Source organism: Oryzias latipes, chromosome 21 (genome assembly GCF_053564925.1).
Source record: "Oryzias latipes strain Hd-rR chromosome 21, Olatipes_Hd-rR_3.1".
In the NCBI taxonomy this organism is placed as follows: domain Eukaryota; kingdom Metazoa; phylum Chordata; class Actinopteri; order Beloniformes; family Adrianichthyidae; genus Oryzias; species Oryzias latipes.
Window position 1 is genome coordinate 17,704,161 of NC_136257.1, and position 19,519 is coordinate 17,723,679.

Genomic DNA, 19,519 nt, shown 5'->3' on the forward strand with positions numbered 1-19,519 from the left:
AATAAAAAAACACAACTTTGTTTTTCAGTCTTACAGATTACACGTTCAGAGTGATGCTCATTAAGAACTTATCATCTACCGCAAATTATGTCTTCACTTATCTCAATAAAGGCTTCTACACAAACTGATGTCTAATTGTCTAGACCAAGGGTGTCAATAATTTAATGAATTTTGCAGATGAGGGACAAACAGGTAGAAACACCATATTACACTTTTATTTAGACAACAAAAATTCTAAAAGGATGAGTTATTTATTTATTTTAAATGACTGACATGAGTGAAAGAAAAGAAACAAGTGGTTTGAAGTTGAAAGTGTTCATTCTAGATTATTTTTTATGCTGTAAATAGTTGGTAGTTGAAAAAATGTCTTAAACATGGCAGAAAACTACAGATTACAGTTCTGTTGTAACAGTGCTCAAATTTAATTTTCTACTTTTGCTTTTTTGGATTATTTTGGGCATGACAATCCCAGCAAACCTTTCTATTCTCCAATGAAACATAAAAGCTTTTCACCTGGATGAGAGTTTTCAGAGTGCAGTGACAGTGTATTAAATTAATGAATGAAAAAATGAGCATAAAGGGAATTTTTAATGGGACGAGATTTTAATTCTTAATGCAGGCAAATTCTAGACCTGTGAGAAAGTTCCAATTATGGATTATTTTCTCACTTCGAATACAAATTAATATATTTTCCTACAACCTTGTAGAACCACTGCTGAACAAAAACCTCTTTTCTTAACCAAGTCCCACTTTGTGCTGGGAGATGTTTTTTTTTTTTTTTTTTTTCGGTTTAGCAGGTTTAGCATCTGCTGTCAGCTTTCAATGTAGTAGGTCCCCTTAGTCATTGAAGATCAGTGTCTTTACTCAGAAGCTGATGTTACATTATTCCCATCTAGTGGTCGGAAAACGAAAAATGCATGACATTTACATTTAACAGATCAGCCACTTTACTCAAATGTGTTTGGCTTTCATGAGCTAATTTATTCACGACACCAGAGCATTAAACTTTAGATATGTTTTCCTGATTAACATCAGATATTGACATAATTACAACCTCAATTGGTTTGTTTTACCTGCTCTTAAAAACGCAGCAATTAAAGGTGAGAGGGGTAGCAAAAGCTCACTACACGTGCAGCAGCGCAGTGCGCGAATGGAATAGAGCACCAGGTGCAACAACAAGACTAGAACAGACAATATCAACACAAAAGTGTACAGAAATGAGTGACACTGGAAAAAGAAGCAAAATCCGTAACCACTTCACTTTCACTAATAAAGCGAAAAGAGAATTTAGAGTCTGCAAGAAAACAATTCCACCTAGAACTGGCCCCACAACCAACCTGCACCTGAGAACTGAGGCTTTGAGGCGGCTTTTAAAGGTGGAAGTGCCGCTTCGGGCTACCATAAGAAACCGTGTAAACAATCATGTGAATTTGTATTTCCAGTCGTGTCCAGACAAAATAAAGGCTGATTTATTCCCACATTTACATCGAAGAGGCACATTGCAACATTGCCCGTGTTACGGGTCCCGGGTGCGGCGACCACAATAACAAAAAGAATTGTGTCTGTAAAAATATAAAACGAGTCTCAGAGCAGAAAAAACACGAGAACTCTTTCATTCTCCAAATCACTTCTATTTAAATGTTTCAACACATTTACAATTTCAATTCCGTGCATGTAATTGTCCAATGTACAATCTGACCTCTAAATTAAGTCTAAATTAAATATCTGACGAATACCTCACATCAGTAATTACTCTCTGTTTTCAAATACATTACATTTCCATTTCAAAACTAAACAAAAGAGTCACATAAGTTTAATTTACTTTAACTTCTGTAGTCAGCAGAAACAAAGGAAATACTTCTTTGTTTTGTTACTTAGCATATTATTGTTTTAGCTTATAAATGCTGGACATTGCACTTTTGAAATATAACCTTATAATAATAAACGAACAATAAATCATCCCTTTTACAACTGTTACAAAAATCATTAATGTTTCTGTTGCTTTTAAACATGTTTAAAGTCACGTCAGGAATCTTATAAAACTGTTATAACACACACAGTCATGGGTCCAACTAGTTTGCATAGTTGCTATGGCAATACCAGAGTGTCAAAGGTTCCGCCTACCAGACTCATAATATAGTCCTTTAAAAGTAAATAAATGCATTCAAAAATAATTATTTTAATTACCAAAAAATAATGGCTTTTAATTTTGAAATAAATACCAAATGTGGATGCACATATTTGGGTGCACCACACCCGCACGGAATTGAAGTTCATCCACGGCTAAATGTTGTAAGCACGTATTAGCCTAATGCTAACCCTTCTGTTTGTTCCGCCAATAATAAAGCACTGGCTGCACGGATTAAAAAAAACGATAAGGCCCTTAATAGTAATCACAACAATAATAAAAGCACATTTAAAAGATCTTCTGCTGCTGTTTCCTGTTGATTTTGCTATTCGAGGACAGCTGCAGCTTCCCTCCACAGCAATAGCACAGATTTCGCCATGCTAAACTTTTCGTTGCATGTAGGGCCAGCAACGCAGAAGAAGAGTGAGCACTGATGTCATCGCCCTGCCTCCCCCTTGGAAATTCATTTATTTTAATTGTCAAACAGGATATTTCTAATTGAATTTTGCTACACATTTACTAGAGAACTTTTAAAAAATGAAATGTCAAATACCATTTTCTTGATCATTTTAATTAAGTGACAGAGTGAGCGGTGTTGAAGAATAAAAAGAAAAAGCGGTTTGGGAGATTGATTTTTCATTTTAAATTTGAGTCAACGAATGCAGATTCATTTTGAAAATGAAAAAGGATTTCTGGTATTTACTTTTATTTTTAATTATACAACAGAAATTATTTTTAATTATGCAACAGAAATGCTTCCATAGATCCTAAGAGCGCAGGTTTTTAGAGGAATACTCAGAAATGCGTAAACATCAAAATACCAATTAGGGGGTTTGTTTTTGTGGGGAATGAACATAACAATACTCTTAAAAGCTCAAAAAATTAATTTAGCAAGGAATAGACCCTTTAATTGAAACAATTTGGAAAGTTTTGGGCAATTTTTTAATATTGTTATTAAAATGGCTAAATTGACCCTCCATACATGTAGACTGCTGTAAAGAAATGTGTTATTTTAAAACGGCACCAGAAGTCCGAATGTCCCGGTGATGATCAGAAGAGAAGAGCTATAGGCGCAACTGGCAGCCAGGACTCTGTCAGTTTGCCCCAGGGCAGCTGTGGCTACAACAGTAGCTCCCATCACCAAGTATGAATGAGGAGTGAAGGAATAATGGACACAATAAAAGCGCTTTGAGCGTCTGGAAAAGCGCAGATAAATCCAATCCATTATTATTATTATTATTATAAGTGCTTCACCGCTTGTTTTTGTCCCAAGACAGAAAAAGAAAGACAAAACAGTGAGAAGGACAGGACAGATAAATAGATGCAGGAATGGCTGTGTGGGCCTCTTGATGGGGGGGGCTAGAGGGGCGGAGCTTTTTGACAAATGTGATTTTAGACGCTGACTGACAACAAAAGTAGTTCGTTTGCCTCAGAATGAGCTCCAGTTTTGTTTATCTTATGTAAAAGTTTACAATATAGAGGTGGACTGACCGGACCGGACCGAATTCGAGCGTGCAGGGATGTATCTGCTCTGGACGTGCTTGGTTCTTGTTGTGGGTCAGTGCGGGAGCGGGCACGCGGCCGGTCGGCTTGCCGCGAGCGCTGACCCCTCTTCTCATGATGATGATGGCGATAACTTTTCGCGCAGGGGTCACGTGGGCTGGGAGCCCCTCCAACGCCGGGACAAAGCAGGTGCGCACAAAGTTTCACCAAAATAGTCCCTCGACTGTTTATTGGGTTGATAAAAATGAAGACAATAATTGGAGAAGGGGACACAACAGTGTTTGTTATTGTTGTCATCCAGCATTTTCTGGTTGAGTGGTCTGATCAGATTATAGTCTCAGACGTCTTAGTTTAGTCGGCCCATACACCATCTGCATGAGGATTTTCTCTGCTGATATCTATGTTCATAAGTAATACAGTTAGTGATGTCAGAACTGGCTAAGTGATGGCCTCCCCATCTGCTTGTTATGGAGCACCAACACCAAGAGAGTCATTTATGGCTTTATCTTTATTAGTAAACTAACAGTGGCTTAGGGTGCAAATTAAAACGCTTTTGGGAACTGTCTATGAAGTGTGGTAATAACATTCTAAAATCAGCCAGTTTACATGTGTGAATGTATTAAAGCAGCTTCTGTGTGTCCTAGTTGGTCTTAAAGTTTTTTTTTCATTTTTCCATCAAAACTTTGCTTCTACCTTTTTTCTCTCTCTTAGATTTTTTTTCTTTCAAAAGAGCAGCTCTGAGTAGCAGAAAGAAAGGATTTGTTACCCTGTTCACTTACCAAGCGATTCATGACTAATTCATGCTGATGTAGGAGTACATGACCATCCGTCATCGCATGAGCCTGCTGTCTGTTTTGTGGACTTCAAGGATTGGAAATGTTCTCCCTGGTCCGCCTCCCTCTCCTCCTCCTCTTTCCAACCCTGCTGGCTTGTTGAGTGCTGCCAAATGCCTCCCTGTCCCTTCATTTTCTGCAGGAAAGGACTGTCCACTGTAGAGAAAACATGCCACAAGCGATACTAGTGATCAGTATTGCCATGAAGATATAAATTGCGATACATGAACAAATGGCAAAACAAAAAACAAGTAACACATAATTTCCATTTTACTGCAACAATTGTATTTAAATAAGTCAACATCACCCTCGTCTATCGTCTAACTGCGATTTATTGTGCAGGCAGAGTCCACTCTACTTTTATTCAATTTAAACCAGAATTATAGCTTAATAAACACACGGTTATTTTAACACATGTTAAAATAAAGTTTTGTGTGATTACAAAGTAATGTAATGGAATCACGTTTGCTTCATCAAAATGAAAATATCTTAAGGAATAATACGACACTCAGAGATTAAAAACCGTCTTACTGATGATACAACTCAGGATCTGTGAAAGCATAAACATGCAAGAATTTATTATAATTTAGTAAAAAAAAAAAAAACACATTAGCAGCTAAACAGAGATAAACCCATCAAATATAACTGTTGGATAAAATTATTGAGGTTTTCAGATTTAGTTGATTATAATCTGTTAGAACCACTTTAACCAAAACACTCCAAGAAGAGGTGACAAAATGTTTTGTGTGCCTATTTACAGGGTCCAGAAAGCTATAAAAGGAATACTTCAAGCTTGAATAATGGGAAACGCATTTAAAAGTGCCAATTTATTAAGTGAGCTGATATGTGGAACGCTGTGATCCCAAAAATTGGTGGCAAAAATCCCTATGTATATAAAAAAAAGAAAAAGGAAAAACCCATTGAATTACATTTATTAAAAAGATCTGACTTATCACAAAATATTAATCTTTTAAATTGTCTTTTGGTGTTTAACTTAATAGTTGCAAATGTTTTTTCTTTAGATTTTTTATATAAAAAAGTAACAATTACAGTTTTACTTTGGTATAATTTGAATAAGAGAAATAAAAACTTTTGAAAAAGTATTTTGGCCTTTTTATTCAGTTTGTTGTTGTTTTTATTTTGTATCTTTCCAATGTTTTGTACTATTTCAGAATAAAATGAGGAAACAAAACTAAAACATAAATGAAACCCATTAAAACATGTTTAATGTGCTTTTGCCTAATTAGCAAACCAAAGGTTTAGATTTAAAGAGTGATGTGAGGATTCTGTCTCGCTACATCCAAAGCATCCTTTTGAGTCCCCATGTAGCTCAAAATCCCTGACTTCTGCCTTAGGAATGGAATGAAAGGTGTTTTCCTCCATCAGCCAAATGCATGGCCTAATTCCAGAACACATGCAGTGTGACGGAGGTCGTTGCACAAATAAATCCGTGCTGGACCATCTGCCGACTTACAAAGTGGTCCCACAAAACCGACCAGTGTTTTCATGTTCTCAATAGGTGTAAACATTCATCAAGGTGTAATTCATTGTGTTAAAGACCCACTCCAATGTAAACACCAGGTGTTTTTGGTGTTTTTAACATGTTCTTGAGAGATTTTTCTTATGATGGAGGACATATGTAAATATAATTAGGCTTAAAATTGTATTTCTGAGTATTTCTTTATTCAAGTTGTTGTGTTTCAGGTGCAGAGGAAAGAAATCCTGTTTTTAAAAGAGCTTACTGGTAACATAATAAATACACTGGGGGGGCCACAAGCTCCCTGCTCCACTGCATTCCGATGCATCCACTTGTAGACGACTTGATCCATGAACGTCGTCGTTTTCCTTCTTCAAGCTGGCATCTGACTCAAAACTGTAGGGCTGGATAGATCCCATATTGCTCACTGCTCATTTTTGTTGCACCGGTTGGGGGTGTGAGGTGGCTGTAAGCTAGAGGGAGATAGTATGAACAATTGACTGTTTTTTGAGAACTGGACTGAGCAACCCTTCCCTCCTGGCGTTCCAAACAGGAAGTACTTGCTGGCTCCAAGGAGCCAAAATCCCACAGACTTCTAGAGAGAAATAATATTAAAAGGTCATGCAAAGACAAAAAGTAAATATTAACATTTAAATGTAAACGTCTGTGCACATCCACGTAAAGAAATGCGTTTCTCCTCCACGTCACGCGCACAATGCGGATCACTACTGGGGAAAATTAATAATGAAAATATTGCCACTCTGCAGAAACTATGTCCCAGAATACAACACAGAGTTTTAGATTTTAGCTAAAAACAGCATAATCATAATTTAAAGACCACTAGGAACGCATTTACAGTTGTTTAATAGATTACAGTAATAATTTAAATTGATTGGAGTGGGTCTGTTTTTTTCTGTTTCGGTGTGATTTTACATGCAGATCTTAGCTTTGATCAACACGTGAAGGAACTAAAACTGCATTTTATCATTCAAGGAATATCGCCTGAGTGAGACCCTTTCTCTCTAAAGGCAATACTGAAATCTTAATTCATGCGTTTATCACATCAACAATAGATTACTGTAACGCGCTCCTTTTAACCAGAACCAGGAAGAGAGAGCACATTACACCAATCTTAAAATCTCTGCACTGGCTCCCTGTCAGCTTTGGGATTATTTTAAAGATTCTTTTAATAGTTTATAAGAGTGTTCATGGTCTTGGTCCTTTTTTTATATCAAACTTGCTTTTAGTTTATGAACCTCCCAGAGCCCTTAGGTCCTCAGGCATGAGCCTGCTGAAAGTCCCTAGGGTCAGGACAAAAATTTACGGTTGAAGCCTCGTTTAGATATTTTCAGACCTCGCCTGTGGAACAACCTGCCTGCGGATGTGAGGGCCTCATTCACTGCCGAGGTTTTTAAAAAGATATTAAAGACACGTCTATTTAATTCAGCTTTTAAATAGATATTTGGGAAACCGGATATAATTTTTTTATTTATGAACTTATTCTAATTTATAATTTTATATTCTAGCCGTTCTAACTCTGTTTTCCGCTTTTTATGCATTAACTTGTTTTTATTGATAATTTAGCAGTTTTATATTTTAATTTTCTATTTATTACTTCCACCTTTCAGACTGTATATGAGTGTCTTCTCACCCTTGGCTGGGGTATTTGTGTTTGGGCTCCCAGAGTTTTGGCCATGCTTGTCCTCTGGGGTCTCTTGTTCCGGGTTCTCCGAGCTGCCTGGCCTGATGTGCGCACGTTGGACCTTTGGACCCTGGGGTTGAGGCACTGTGGGGGGGGGGGGGGGGGGGGGGGGGTGCTGGGGATAAGCGGATGTTGTGCTCGTGTTGCTGGGATGCTAACACTCCAGCACTCCAGGAGGAAAGGGCAGACAGCACCATCAGGGTTCTTTTTAATTTACTTTCTTATCTTTATTTCTTTTGTGTTTGTTTCTGTATATATTATTATGAGGGACTTATTTTATTTTTTTATTGCATGTGTAGAGATTGGTATTTTTGTGTTCTTATTTGTTTTAATATTCAGCACCTTGAGCTGTTATTTTCGTTTGTTTTTTTTTTGTTTTTTTACATTAAAGGTGCTATAGAAATTTACTTTATTTGAATTTAAAAATTATAAACATGCAAAGAAGCTTGTTTTAGCTCTCCAAATGGAAGTTTTATTCCATTCTTGTGTTCATTTATCTTGACGTGTTATCTTTGGTTGTTATGGGAGGCTGTTGGGACTTAAAAAAATGATGTGGTCAAATCTGTGCAAAATTGGTAAACACTTCAACCAAGAAGCAGAAAGATCATTCATTCCCCTAAACATCAGCTCCATTACGGGCCTAATGATAGTAGCATTCACCCAACAACATAGGCACTGTGTGATCCATCTCCTATCAGAACCTCAGGCAGCCCGTTTCAAACCCTTCATAGATGTCTTTGTGGTGTGCATGGGTCAATTTTCAGAGTAGTGGAATTGTAGTAATCTGCCACAGTCCTTTCAGATTTTACTGACCCCCCCCCCCCCCCCCCCCCCCCCTCCCTGTACTGTTTTGTTTGGCCTTAAAAGTTGGACTAAAAGAGCATCCTATAACAACCACCATTGTGTCCATCAGCATTGACTTTAAAAGGCTCAAACCTTTGTTTTCAAATATTGGATGACAAAGGAGTTTGGCTCCCCGGAAGTTAAACGCATTAGTTCACCTCTGTTCAGAGAGGATTGTGAATAGAAAGGGTGGGGGTTATGGATCGACCTGATGTGAGTTTCTGGATTTGGCCCTCTCTTTAAGCTGGTGGCTTAAATCTGGAGTTTTCAGCAAACCTCTGGCAGATCTTTTTTAGCAGTGGGATTATGAGCTCGGGGAGCGGCGGCAGTTCAGCCACCGCCGCTGTTCCTTTGTTGCCATTACACAAAGATGCTCACGGCATTAGGATGGGGGAGATTGCTACCACGGTCGTGCTTCAGCAATTCGTTGCAGATAATAAGTGCAGAAAAGACTCTATATGGGCCCCCTTGCAAAAAATAACTATTGAGTTTATTATGAGCTCATCGCCGAGATCCATTTCTGCAAACGTATGTTCCAGTTCCTGCTGCATAGACGCAATACAGAGAATATTTATAGCAGGGCAGCACATCTGTGGGAAGGAAAAAACAGCCTTGCACTTTTTTAAGTTTTCTCTTGTGTTTTTTGTTAAGGAACAGTTTATTCTTAGCATTGTACTACTGAGTTTCATTTAAAGTATAGTCAGTTGCACCTGTACAGGGTTTGACCTGTACAGGGTTTGACCTTTACAGGAGCTGCAGGTTTATGGGTTGCCCAGAACTGTGCAGGGTCAGAGAGGACTGGCTGGTTAGAGGTGCATTTTAAGGGGAGCGCACATGTGTTTTGGAGTACTCATGAGGCTTTTTCTGCCACCTCAAGGGACATAATGGAAATGAAATATATGACTGACGCGCATGTGGTAAGTGTACCATGATGAAGTATGCTAAAGGCTAATTTAAGCTACACACTCTTATGACGTATGGAGGATGATGTGCTACGGTGTCCTAATGCCGCACTCTAGTCATTAGTAAGGTGAGCACCCCGACTCCCTAAAACATGGGATGTTCAGGCAATACATGAGAGCTAGTGGGACGTTTGCAGAATGTCCCCACTAACTGCTGTGATAACTGCACTATTGGGTCCCTTTTGCAGTGTGCAGGTTTTGTTGGGAGTTGAAAGAAGGAAAATTCTGTACGATGCACCTGCATCCTACCTACTTATTTACGAAGTAATCTTCCACTTTCGGCTTCTCCCATCAGGGGTCGCCACAGCGAACGAGTCGCATGGTAAATTTGGCAATGTTTTACGCCGGATGCCCTTCCTGACGCAACCTTCTCAAACCGGGCTTGGAACCGGCAGAGGTAGTTACGAAGTAATATACAATCTTAAAGTTTTGCCCTGTTCAGGTTTACCATTTTTTGCCAGCAGACAGCCAATATAAAGAAAGTTCTGACAAAGGGCCTGTAAGTGCTGTATAAGCCTAGCCATAAGGGCAATTGTGACTAATGTTTCACCAACAACCAGTGTGATATAAGGGCATTGTATGACAACATCACCAGTGCGTCATGTTAGGGTGTATTCAGACTGGACACATTTGGTTTGCTTAAAGAGGACCAGAGTTTGTTTTCCCCGTTAATTCGGAACAAATTTTCAGCCTGAATACACCCAAGTGGACCCTGACCCACACAGACCTGTCTTTGGAGGTGGTCTCAAATTTGTTTCCAATATGACTGAGTTTCAGTTTGCTCCAAGATTCCTGTCTAAATAAAATCCATCCTCATAGGGGAAAAACTGAATTAAAACAGCCACCGACTTAAACAGAGTAGGAATGTAGCCACAGATGAGCTGAGGACAAATGTAAAGCAATGATTTTTGACATGTACATGTGGCATTTTTCTTATGAAAGAGAATGAATGTAATAAAATAATCATTTCATTTTTGCATTTCTAAGTATTTCTTTTAAATTGCTGTCAATTGAGCGGTCCCATAGACGCTTCTTTTGAATTAATGAGCAGGAGCGCATGCACAATACACATTCTTTCTGATCTGCCCCGCCCAGCTTGCATAAGCTCAGGTGAAGGGTAGATTGCATGTTACTGCACTCCCCACAGGCATTTTAAGTGCGTCCAAGGTCTTTCTTTACTCATGCAAGACACAGCTTGCAGAAAGGAGGGGGGGGGGGGTCAAGGACGGGGCTACCCAGCTAGATTGTGGAATTTTTGGTTAAAAACTTAAAAATCGTAATTAAAACACCACTTTTCATTAAAAATATTCACTGATTCCAGATCTGTAAAAATCACTCGAGATAACGATAACTTTAACGATGAACTGTGTTTAGCTGTTTTGGTGCTGATGTAGAATTGTATTGTGCAGACTTTTATTTACATACATGTCTTTTTTTGTCATTTAGCACCTAGAAACTGCTGTTTCAGTTGCAGCAGATCCTGAAAATATAAACATTTTTGAAGTGCCATTTCGACCAGACTTGTATAAGTATAAGTTTGAAGTACTTGTAGAATTAAAATGTTTAATTTATTTAGGCTCCACCTTCAACCTGAGGGTTCAAGTAAATGACCTGCTGTGCCAGCGGCACCTGAGTAAGGCAGTTGTGGAGGTCTTCGTCAACTACACCCGGAACAGCACTGCTCTGAGCGGAGAAGACGGCAGAACTTTGCTTCATGTACCTTTCCACTTGGGGCTGCCAAGCACAGTTTTGGTCAGCAAAACCGGCTACATTCCTGCACTTCTGTCATATAAAACCAGCAGTGTTCCATGTAAGCCTATGTCCTTCATTTTTATCCAACACTTCATATAGAAATAGTAGGGGAAAAAGGGTAGAATTTCTCCTGTTATTTATCACTAGAAATTCAAATTAAGGCTATTTAGAATTTAGAGGTATCTAGTTGTCAAAGCAAAGCCTGAACTTGCTTTGTGCTTTTGACATTTATCTCCTAATTAGATTGCCTCACCTGTAGAAAAAAAAGACGCAGAGGATTGGTGTTTTTGTTCCTTTTCCCTCCTGTAGAAGTGCAGTGACAGCACTGGTGTGAATCTGCAGGCCTTAGTGGGTATTGCAGAGGTTGTGAAATCTCTTCTGTCTGAGCAATTCCAAAACCAGAGCTGGGGAAATGCAAGCCCACACTGCCATCTAAGGGCAATAAAACAAACAAAAGAAAGACAGTCAATCTGAAATATTGTTTCTAACGTTGTACCTTTATCCTCTCTACTTTACTCCTGAAGTGTTTTCATCAGTAACTGTGTCATTGCTCGAGCTGAACCAGGGGAACATGTGGCTTTTTGAAGACTATGTAGTGATCACTGGCAAAGCAGCTGGTACAGTAAAATCATGTTATACGAGTTTTTGTGTCACTTTTCCTCGTTTACAAGACAGTCCCTTGGTTCCATTTTCAGGCTCCTCATCCCTCCCCAATATCCGGTTTCCCAAGAGTCTCCTGAATGTGGCGGGTGTCATGAATTTCACCTCGGTGAAAGCGTACCTGACCATCCCTCAGCTAAAGTCGGAGCTGGAGAGCTTTACAAGCACTGTGGGCGTCATGAACAGCAAAAACAGTAAATTTCTTTAGTTCTCATATATTCCTGTTACATGATGTCCATTTAGTAAAGTTCTAAAGCAGGACCACACCTCCACCTCTCATCACCTGACAACCGTCATCTTCCTTCTCTCCACCTTCATACCATCTTCAGCCCGTTTATACTTCATGGCGATCGTCCATCGCATCAGTCATATTGCGTTCCTGACGTAATCGTGCGGTCTAGTTCATGTTAGTGGGGATTTTACTTTTCCAACATTATTTCCAAAATTTCATTGGTGTGGTGTTTTTTGTATAGTGATATCTAGGGATCTTTGAGATTTTGATTTTATATTCATAAAACAAGTTTGTGGTTAACTAATGGTGCAGACAAGACAAAGTAGGTGCTATGTCAGATTTTTTTGTATTCTAAAAGCCTCAACATACCAAATAACTACCGGTATACTTTTTGAGAAAATAAAATGGACATACTTTGCCATCTGTCATCAACTTGTTTCACATTTTGAAGTGATTGGGGCAATTCCCTTCCAATGACCTTGCAACCAATGCGACCCGAGCGATTCAAACCCACTATGACATATAAACCAGGCCTTAGCTTAAAGTCATCCTACATGTCTTTCTTCTCTTATGCTCCCCTTATCTTTTTATACTTCATACTCTCTCGTCATCTATTTATCCATCCTTCCTTTGTATCCACCTGTTCTAATTTTATTCCTACTCACAGACCCCATCCATCCATCCCTTACCCATATTAATCTGTTTAACCATGCCTTTTTCCTACTTGTGCACTATCTTCATTGTTCATTCCATCTGCCCATCTGCTCTCTTCCCTTTCTTTCCTTCACTCCTCCAATCATTAGACACCATCTGGGGTCCAGAGAAGACCTGAGGTGGAACAGTTGCTATCTCTGCCATTTGTTACCCAGACAGACTGATAAAACACCCACACTTCCTTTGTCTGCAGTAAATCTGTATTTCAATTAGAATAAAATTCTGTTTCCTGCTGCAGTAAAAGTTGAATCAGTGTCATCCCCGGTATCAGGGCGGCGAACAATTATATCTGTGGGAAGATTGGGATTGGTTGTTTGCTTCCTTCAACCTTTCCTCCCGTTTTCTCAAGGATATGTCAGCGTGGAGTTGAGGCCCCTAGCGGCTTTCAGCGTAGAACTCTTCTCCGGGGACATAGAGCTGGATATAAACGGGCCCGTGCAGGTCAGCCTCCCAGTTTCTGATGGCTTAGGACAACACATTTCAAAAAGTGTTCCAGCATGGTTTCTAAACATGACTACAGGTGAGCACGACAAAGACGCACTGTCCCATTTTTCTTCTGTTTGTCAAATACCAGTACTCTTATTTTTTTAAGATTTCAAGGGTTGGGAACTTCCTGCTAACTTCTAATTGTCATTTTTTCACAGTTATGGTGGATGACCAATGAAAACAAACATTATCCGACTTAACACAGAATTCTTAACTCTCCGCATTCGTTATTGTTGGACTAGTGCAGTTTATGACTGTTTTTTTTTAATCCCTAAAGGTGCATGGAAGAAAAAAGGACTTGGTCAGGTAGTCCTCATGGAGGGAAAGCGCGTGTGGACGTTCACGGCTCCTCATCTAGGATACTGGATCGCAGCATCTGCCTCATCCTCCAGAGGTACACCTCCTTTTTGAAAAAGCTCAAATGTGAAAAAGATTATAGGTGCTATGCTTTAATCTTCTATAAAACATAGAATGGAAGTTATTTCTTCATAGCAGACTCTCACACGTCTAATAGTTTTTGTAAACTCCATCTTAATCTGGATTACAAAAATAATGGTCCATCAAAATCATGTAAGGAACTGAAACTCAGCGTTGAAAGCTCTTATTTATTTGAAAAAGTTTATGACTCCATATTTTTTTATTCTCTAAACCTGTGCACTCATGTTGTCTTTATACCATCTTTTCAGAGTTTTTCCAACTCTCTGTCTTCATTGATTTTATCTCACACCATACTTTCTTCTTGATGGTTATTCTTGGAGGGATGCTTCTCACCATAGTCTGCCTTTTGCTGGGTCTGTTAAACTTCTGCAGGTAACAAGCATTCGTCTTGTCTAAGTCTCACATATCACTTGAAGTTTTAGAAGAACCATTTTTAGAAAAAAGTTGTGTTAATCCAACATTTTTAAGTAAGAAGTAAAGGCTGTAGACATTACAGGAGCTTAATACTGTAAAAACTGTTCCAAAAATGGAATAATATTAGTAAGACTTTTAATGTGAAGGAACTTTTACAGTTAAAACAAGATGGAACAATAGAAGCTAGAGTGTACATAGGCATTAAACGACCACAGTGGGTAGTATCTGCATAAACAAAATTGTTTAGAAACGGTAAATCATTCATTCATTTGTCCCTTTCGGGGTCAAGGGGCTGCCGGAGCCTATCCTGGCCACTTATGGGCGAAGGCAGGGGACACCTTGGACAGGTCGCCACTCTGTCGCAGGGTCACACATATCACACACCCATGCACACTCACATTCACACCTATGGACATGGAGTGACCAATTGACCTATAAAGCATGTTTTTGGATGGTGGGAGGAAGCCGGAGTCCCCAGAGAAAACCCACGCATGCACGGGGAGAACATGCAAACTCCACACAGAAAGGCCCCCCAGTGATGTTCTGTTTTCAGGTCCCCCAGCCGGGACTTGAACCGGGGGCATTCTTGCTGTGAGCACTAACCACTGCGCAACCATGCAGAAACAGTCAATGAGCCTGATATCAGGAGAGAGAGAGTTCCTAGGGTTTAGGAGTAGAGTAGCTGAAGATTCTAACCCCCACCCCCCCGTGAAGCTGAGGCAGTGATCTGAGTGATCTAGAAGGAACTGGTGGAGACTGGACAGAAACGGGGGAGTGAGGTTCTGGACGGCTTTGAAAGTGAACAGAAGGAGTCTGTAGTCGATTCTGAAGGTGACAGGAACCCAGTAGAACTTAACAGGGTGGGATGTTGTAAAATGGGGGGGTTATCAATTATCAGAGTGGCTGATTTCTGGAGCACTTGAAGATTTTTTAAGGGATTACTGGGGAATGCCACAGGAGGGAATTGCAGCAGTGGTGACAAAGCTGTGGACCAGGATGGAGGTGGTATGGGGCGGTGGAGATAGAAAAATGCATTCCGGGTAATATTTGTGAGGTAGCTCCAAACGTTTGCATCTTTTGATCTATTTTAAAACATTCCCAGTTGTCTTTTAATTTTGATTGTTGTTTTTAGCCAAAATCCAAAAACCTGTGTTGTTTTTAGGACACAGTTTCTGCAGAGCAGCAGTAGTTCACTTAAAAATTCACGTCCAGTCCGTTGACGCAGAGCAGGGAGCTTGTGGCCCCCCAGTGTGTTTTTCTATGTCACAACAACAATCTTTTTCAAACTACATGTTTTTATCTGCTTCTGGTTCACAACAAATTGAGGGGAAAAAATACTCAGAAAATCAATTTTGGACTTAGTTTTCAGAAAAATTCCACAAGAACATGTTAAAAAAACTGATTTTCATTGGAGTGGGTCTTTAAGGATTAAAATGGGAAATAAAGATAGAGAAATAACATGGTCATGATGTGATCAGTTCTTATTATGGTCATATTTAAAACCTGTTTCTCAGCTCGAAGGTCACCGTCCTCTTGGCCTGGATATGACCTCATCAAGTTCAGGTTTTTCCCCACAAAAAAAAAAAAAAATCAAGGGATAGTTGTATCATGACTGTCAAGGTTAAGAGGCAAAGATCCACTATCATCTGTCATTCAAGACTAATTTCTAAATATATTTATTAACTAAATAAAAATTCAACACTGCTCCAGTTGTCCTTGATATTTATTAAATCAATTTGGAACCAGATTGTTTGTATTTCTATATGTTTAAAATTAGAAATGTTTTTACATTAGAATAAATATCTATGTCTATGAAGACTCTCATTCATCCAGGTTGGTTCCATTGTAGTAGGTTTAGGGGCTGTCATCTGGACTTGGTTTTTAAAGTTAGAAGACGTTTCACCTCCTATCCAAGAGGCTTTGTCAATTCTGAAAAAAGCTGGTCGAAGAGGCATTCACCAGATCCCAACATACAGGAAAACAAGACAAGAAGGAACAAGAACCGAAACGGAACAGTATTTCAATTCCCTATATCGCAGGCCTGTCGGAAAAACTAAAAGGATTTTCAAACAACATAACATCCCAGTTCATCTCAAACCAGTCAATACTCTCAGACAAAAACTGGTTCATCCAAAGGACAAAATTCCCAGCTACAAACAGAGTAGTGTTGTGTACTCTATCCACTGCAAAGAGAACTGCAATGAACAGTATATAGGAGAAAAAAAAAAAACTCTACACAAGCGGCTCTACCAACATCGCAGAGCCAACCCAAGTGGACCTGAGTCTGCAGTGCATCTCCACCTGAAGGCCACAAAGGATAAACCTTTTCTTAATAAGAATGGTGGTCTCAGGTTTATTCTTCCATCCATCTACGGCAGTGTTTTGAAACCTAAACAACCCAACAGTGTCATCCCTAACAATCGTTAACAGCAGAAAGAGACGACCAGTTTGGGGAGGGAGTCACTGGCTCCCCAACCCCAACTGAGGACAAAGGACTCTTAACGACCCGAAACCATGTAGGCTAAGTTGACAATACCATCCAGTTTTAGGTCTGACTCCTCCCCCATGAGTGCATATATACCAGCTCTTCGACCAGCTTTTTTCAGAATTGACAAAGCCTCTTGGATAGGAGGTGAAACGTCTTCTAACTTTAAAAACCAAGTACAGATGACAGCCCCTAAACCTACTACAATTAGAATAAATAGGACAGACTGCCACCTACTGGTTATCTGATTACTTGACCCTAACTCAATTACCTTTATTTTAAAACCAGTTTTTTTAAAAAGAAGGAATTCCCCCCTTATGGTATCGAATTGTTTATCCATCCATTTTCTTAACCTACTCTTTCCCTTTCGGGGTCACTGGGTTGCTGGAGTTCGGCTGAGGCGGAGTACACCTTGGAGCAGGTCACCAGTCTGTTGCAGGGCCACACAAGCACTCACACACAGACACACACACTTTAGAGTAACCAATTAACCTTTGAAGCACATTTTTAGACTGGGAGGAAGTGGAAAAGTCCATCTGGCTTCATGTACACAGAAAAGTCCCAGTCAGGATTTGAATCAGGGCTTTCTTGCTGTAAGGAGAGAGTGCTAACCACTGCACCACTGTGCAGCTCCAAATTGTTTTTTTAACACTTTAATGGGATTCTTCTTGATTTTTTTTTCTTTTTTTGCTATGACATCTCCATACACATATAAGCATACATGCACTGAGACAGATTTGTATATATAAGATGATTGATGGATTGTAGGGAACTTTCAAGCCATGCAATGTTTGTGTCATAAGTAGTTTATTGTTGATTAGTGTTTTGTTTGTTTTGCAGAAGGGAGGTCAGTGAGGAGAACGCCCTAAAGCTCACAGTAATGAGGAGAAAGGACCAGAGCACCTCCACATCCTGTGATGAAGCATCTCCAGGACACGTTTACCCTCAGCAGGAGCAGAGCATGCCACAGACAGAAAGACAGGAGGACAAAAACAATGCTGCCTTTATATCTGGGAATGACGACAGTGTGATTCGTAACCCCGCTGCTGTAGCTGTTACAGTGGACTGTGACGACGTGGAGCTCGAAATGGATCTGTGCGATCCGATGGTTTTCTTTTCTGAACAAGTGAAAACTCCAGAGTCTCTTGTGGAAAGTTTATTCTTCTGCAATCAACAGGTCGCCAACCTTCCTGCTACTGCTTTCCTCCATGTGGAGGAGCGAACACAGAGGCGTAAATCAGCCACTCTGCCGCGAGCAGGTGCTTCCCACAGCGCAGCCGCCGAGCCGGACACCAATTCTCTGCCTAAAAGCCCTTCTGTTGTCCAGAACCAGACAGAAGAAGCTGAGGGTCGGCTTGACGATGAGGAAGCAAACCCCAGGAGTCCCTTCCCTGAGTCGGCGTCTGTACCAGGAACGTTGAGTAAAATTGGGCAAAACAGGAACTCGGGAGAAACCGCAGCAGGATTTTCTAAAACCCAGTCACCTCAGCCTCCTCGGGCCTGGTTTGTGTCGCTGGAGGGCAAACCTGCCGCTGAGATCCACCACGCCACAGCAGAGCAGCACAGGAGGCGGAGGCCGGTCGAGAGTCGAGACACCAGCTTAGACTCAGGAGTGGACATGAGCGAACTGAACCCGGGTCCTGTGAGGAGAGCTGGGACCCTGGATCGGAGGGCCACTTTTGTCAAACGCACATCCCAACAGTAAAAATCCACCGTCATACCAGCAAAGCATTATGGGTGAAAAGGCCCTACGTCTGCCTAGGTTTTTCTCCAATGAATAGCATCAATGAAACAGTTTAACAAATATCAGCCTAAGAAATATAACAAATGGAGCAGTTTTGCACAAAGACTAATGTTTAATAACCATTTAATTGTAATTTTTCTACATCAGCATCTGTATTTGTGGCTCTGTTAGCTTAAAGTTTCACTTTGATCATCATTTGATCTAGTCTAAAAGTGTTCCCATTGGTCTTTAAATTCTGATTTTGCTGTTTTTAGACAAAAACTTGTAGTTTTCTAGGACATAGTTTCTACAGAGTGGCAGGAGTCCTTTAGAAATTCACTTCTGAGTTGTGGGTGGTACTGTTGGTGTGGAGCGACCCCGCACCCGTCTATGTCACAAATACAATCTTTTTCAAATTGCTTTTTTTGTCTGCTCCTGATTCACAATGATTTGAATAAAAAATACTTGCAAATTGAATTTTGTGCTTTATTTTCTTTAGTCCTCCATCATCAGGAAAATGCCAAAAAACACAATTTTCATTGGAGAGGGTCTTTAAATGTCATCATTTTAAAAAACACATTTATCTTTTAAAATATAATCTCATTTTTTGTCATCAGCATTTGTCGTACTACTTCAGAAATGCAACATTTCATCAAAAAATAATTTAGGTGACTTTTTTTCTTTTAGCACATTTTACTGTCTTTAACTGTCTTTGGTCAGACCGAACCAAAAGGAATCAAAATCAGGTCCAGAGGGCCTCCCCGCCCCGCACGATTACCACGTCTCTCTGCTCCATCTACACTCAGTTCAGAGTAATGAATTGGCTCTACAGCAGCCTGATGAAAGCTGCCTTATTGAAACCACGTGTGTTTGAAGGAGGGGGGGGGGGGGGGGGCTGAGGAACAGGATTGGGAAACATTGCATTCAATGATGATAACTCCAAAAATATGCCTCTAAGTACAATTGAAGGGGATGGCAGATTTAGGGAGAACAATAGCTAGAGTCACTTTCAGAGTGATTTGTTGAGCCATAAAAACATTGGCAGCTGCTCAACATGAGCTGAGATCTCAGTGGTGCTGAAACAAGAAAGCTGCAGTGATTGACTTTTATTGAAAGAGCAATAGAAAAGATGTTTTTACCCTTAATATTTAAGTATGATTTATTGTA

The 19,519-nt window shown here is 40.0% G+C and overlaps 1 protein-coding gene across 2 annotated transcripts; it reads left to right on the plus strand.

The window, feature by feature from the left end:
* The first annotated feature begins 3,505 nt into the window (after window positions 1-3,505).
* Window positions 3,506-18,828, plus strand: LOC101174308 (protein FAM171B). Of its 2 annotated transcripts, XM_004081808.4 has the most exons (8): window positions 3,506-3,820; window positions 11,025-11,258; window positions 11,725-11,817; window positions 11,896-12,054; window positions 13,156-13,326; window positions 13,570-13,686; window positions 13,979-14,102; window positions 17,470-18,828. In XM_004081808.4, exons 1-8 carry the CDS (start codon window positions 3,649-3,651, stop codon window positions 18,332-18,334), a joined length of 1,935 nt encoding a protein of 644 aa, XP_004081856.1. In that variant the 5' UTR covers window positions 3,506-3,648; the 3' UTR covers window positions 18,335-18,828. The 2 variants fall into 2 exon arrangements, with proteins under 2 accessions (XP_004081856.1, XP_011487864.1); XM_011489562.3 differs by lacking the exon at window positions 11,025-11,258.
* The last annotated feature ends 691 nt before the right edge of the window (window positions 18,829-19,519 follow it).

Excerpts from the sequence above, each read along its gene's own strand:
- LOC101174308 (XM_004081808.4), top strand. The coding sequence starts at position 3,649 with ATGTATCTGCTCTGGACGTGCTTGGTTCTTGTTGTGGGTCAGTGCGGG. Across the intron at positions 11,818-11,895 it reads GATCACTGGCAAAGCAGCTG|GCTCCTCATCCCTCCCCAAT; the intron begins GTACAGTAAAAT and ends TTCCATTTTCAG. Across the intron at positions 13,687-13,978 it reads ATCTGCCTCATCCTCCAGAG|AGTTTTTCCAACTCTCTGTC; the intron begins GTACACCTCCTT and ends CCATCTTTTCAG.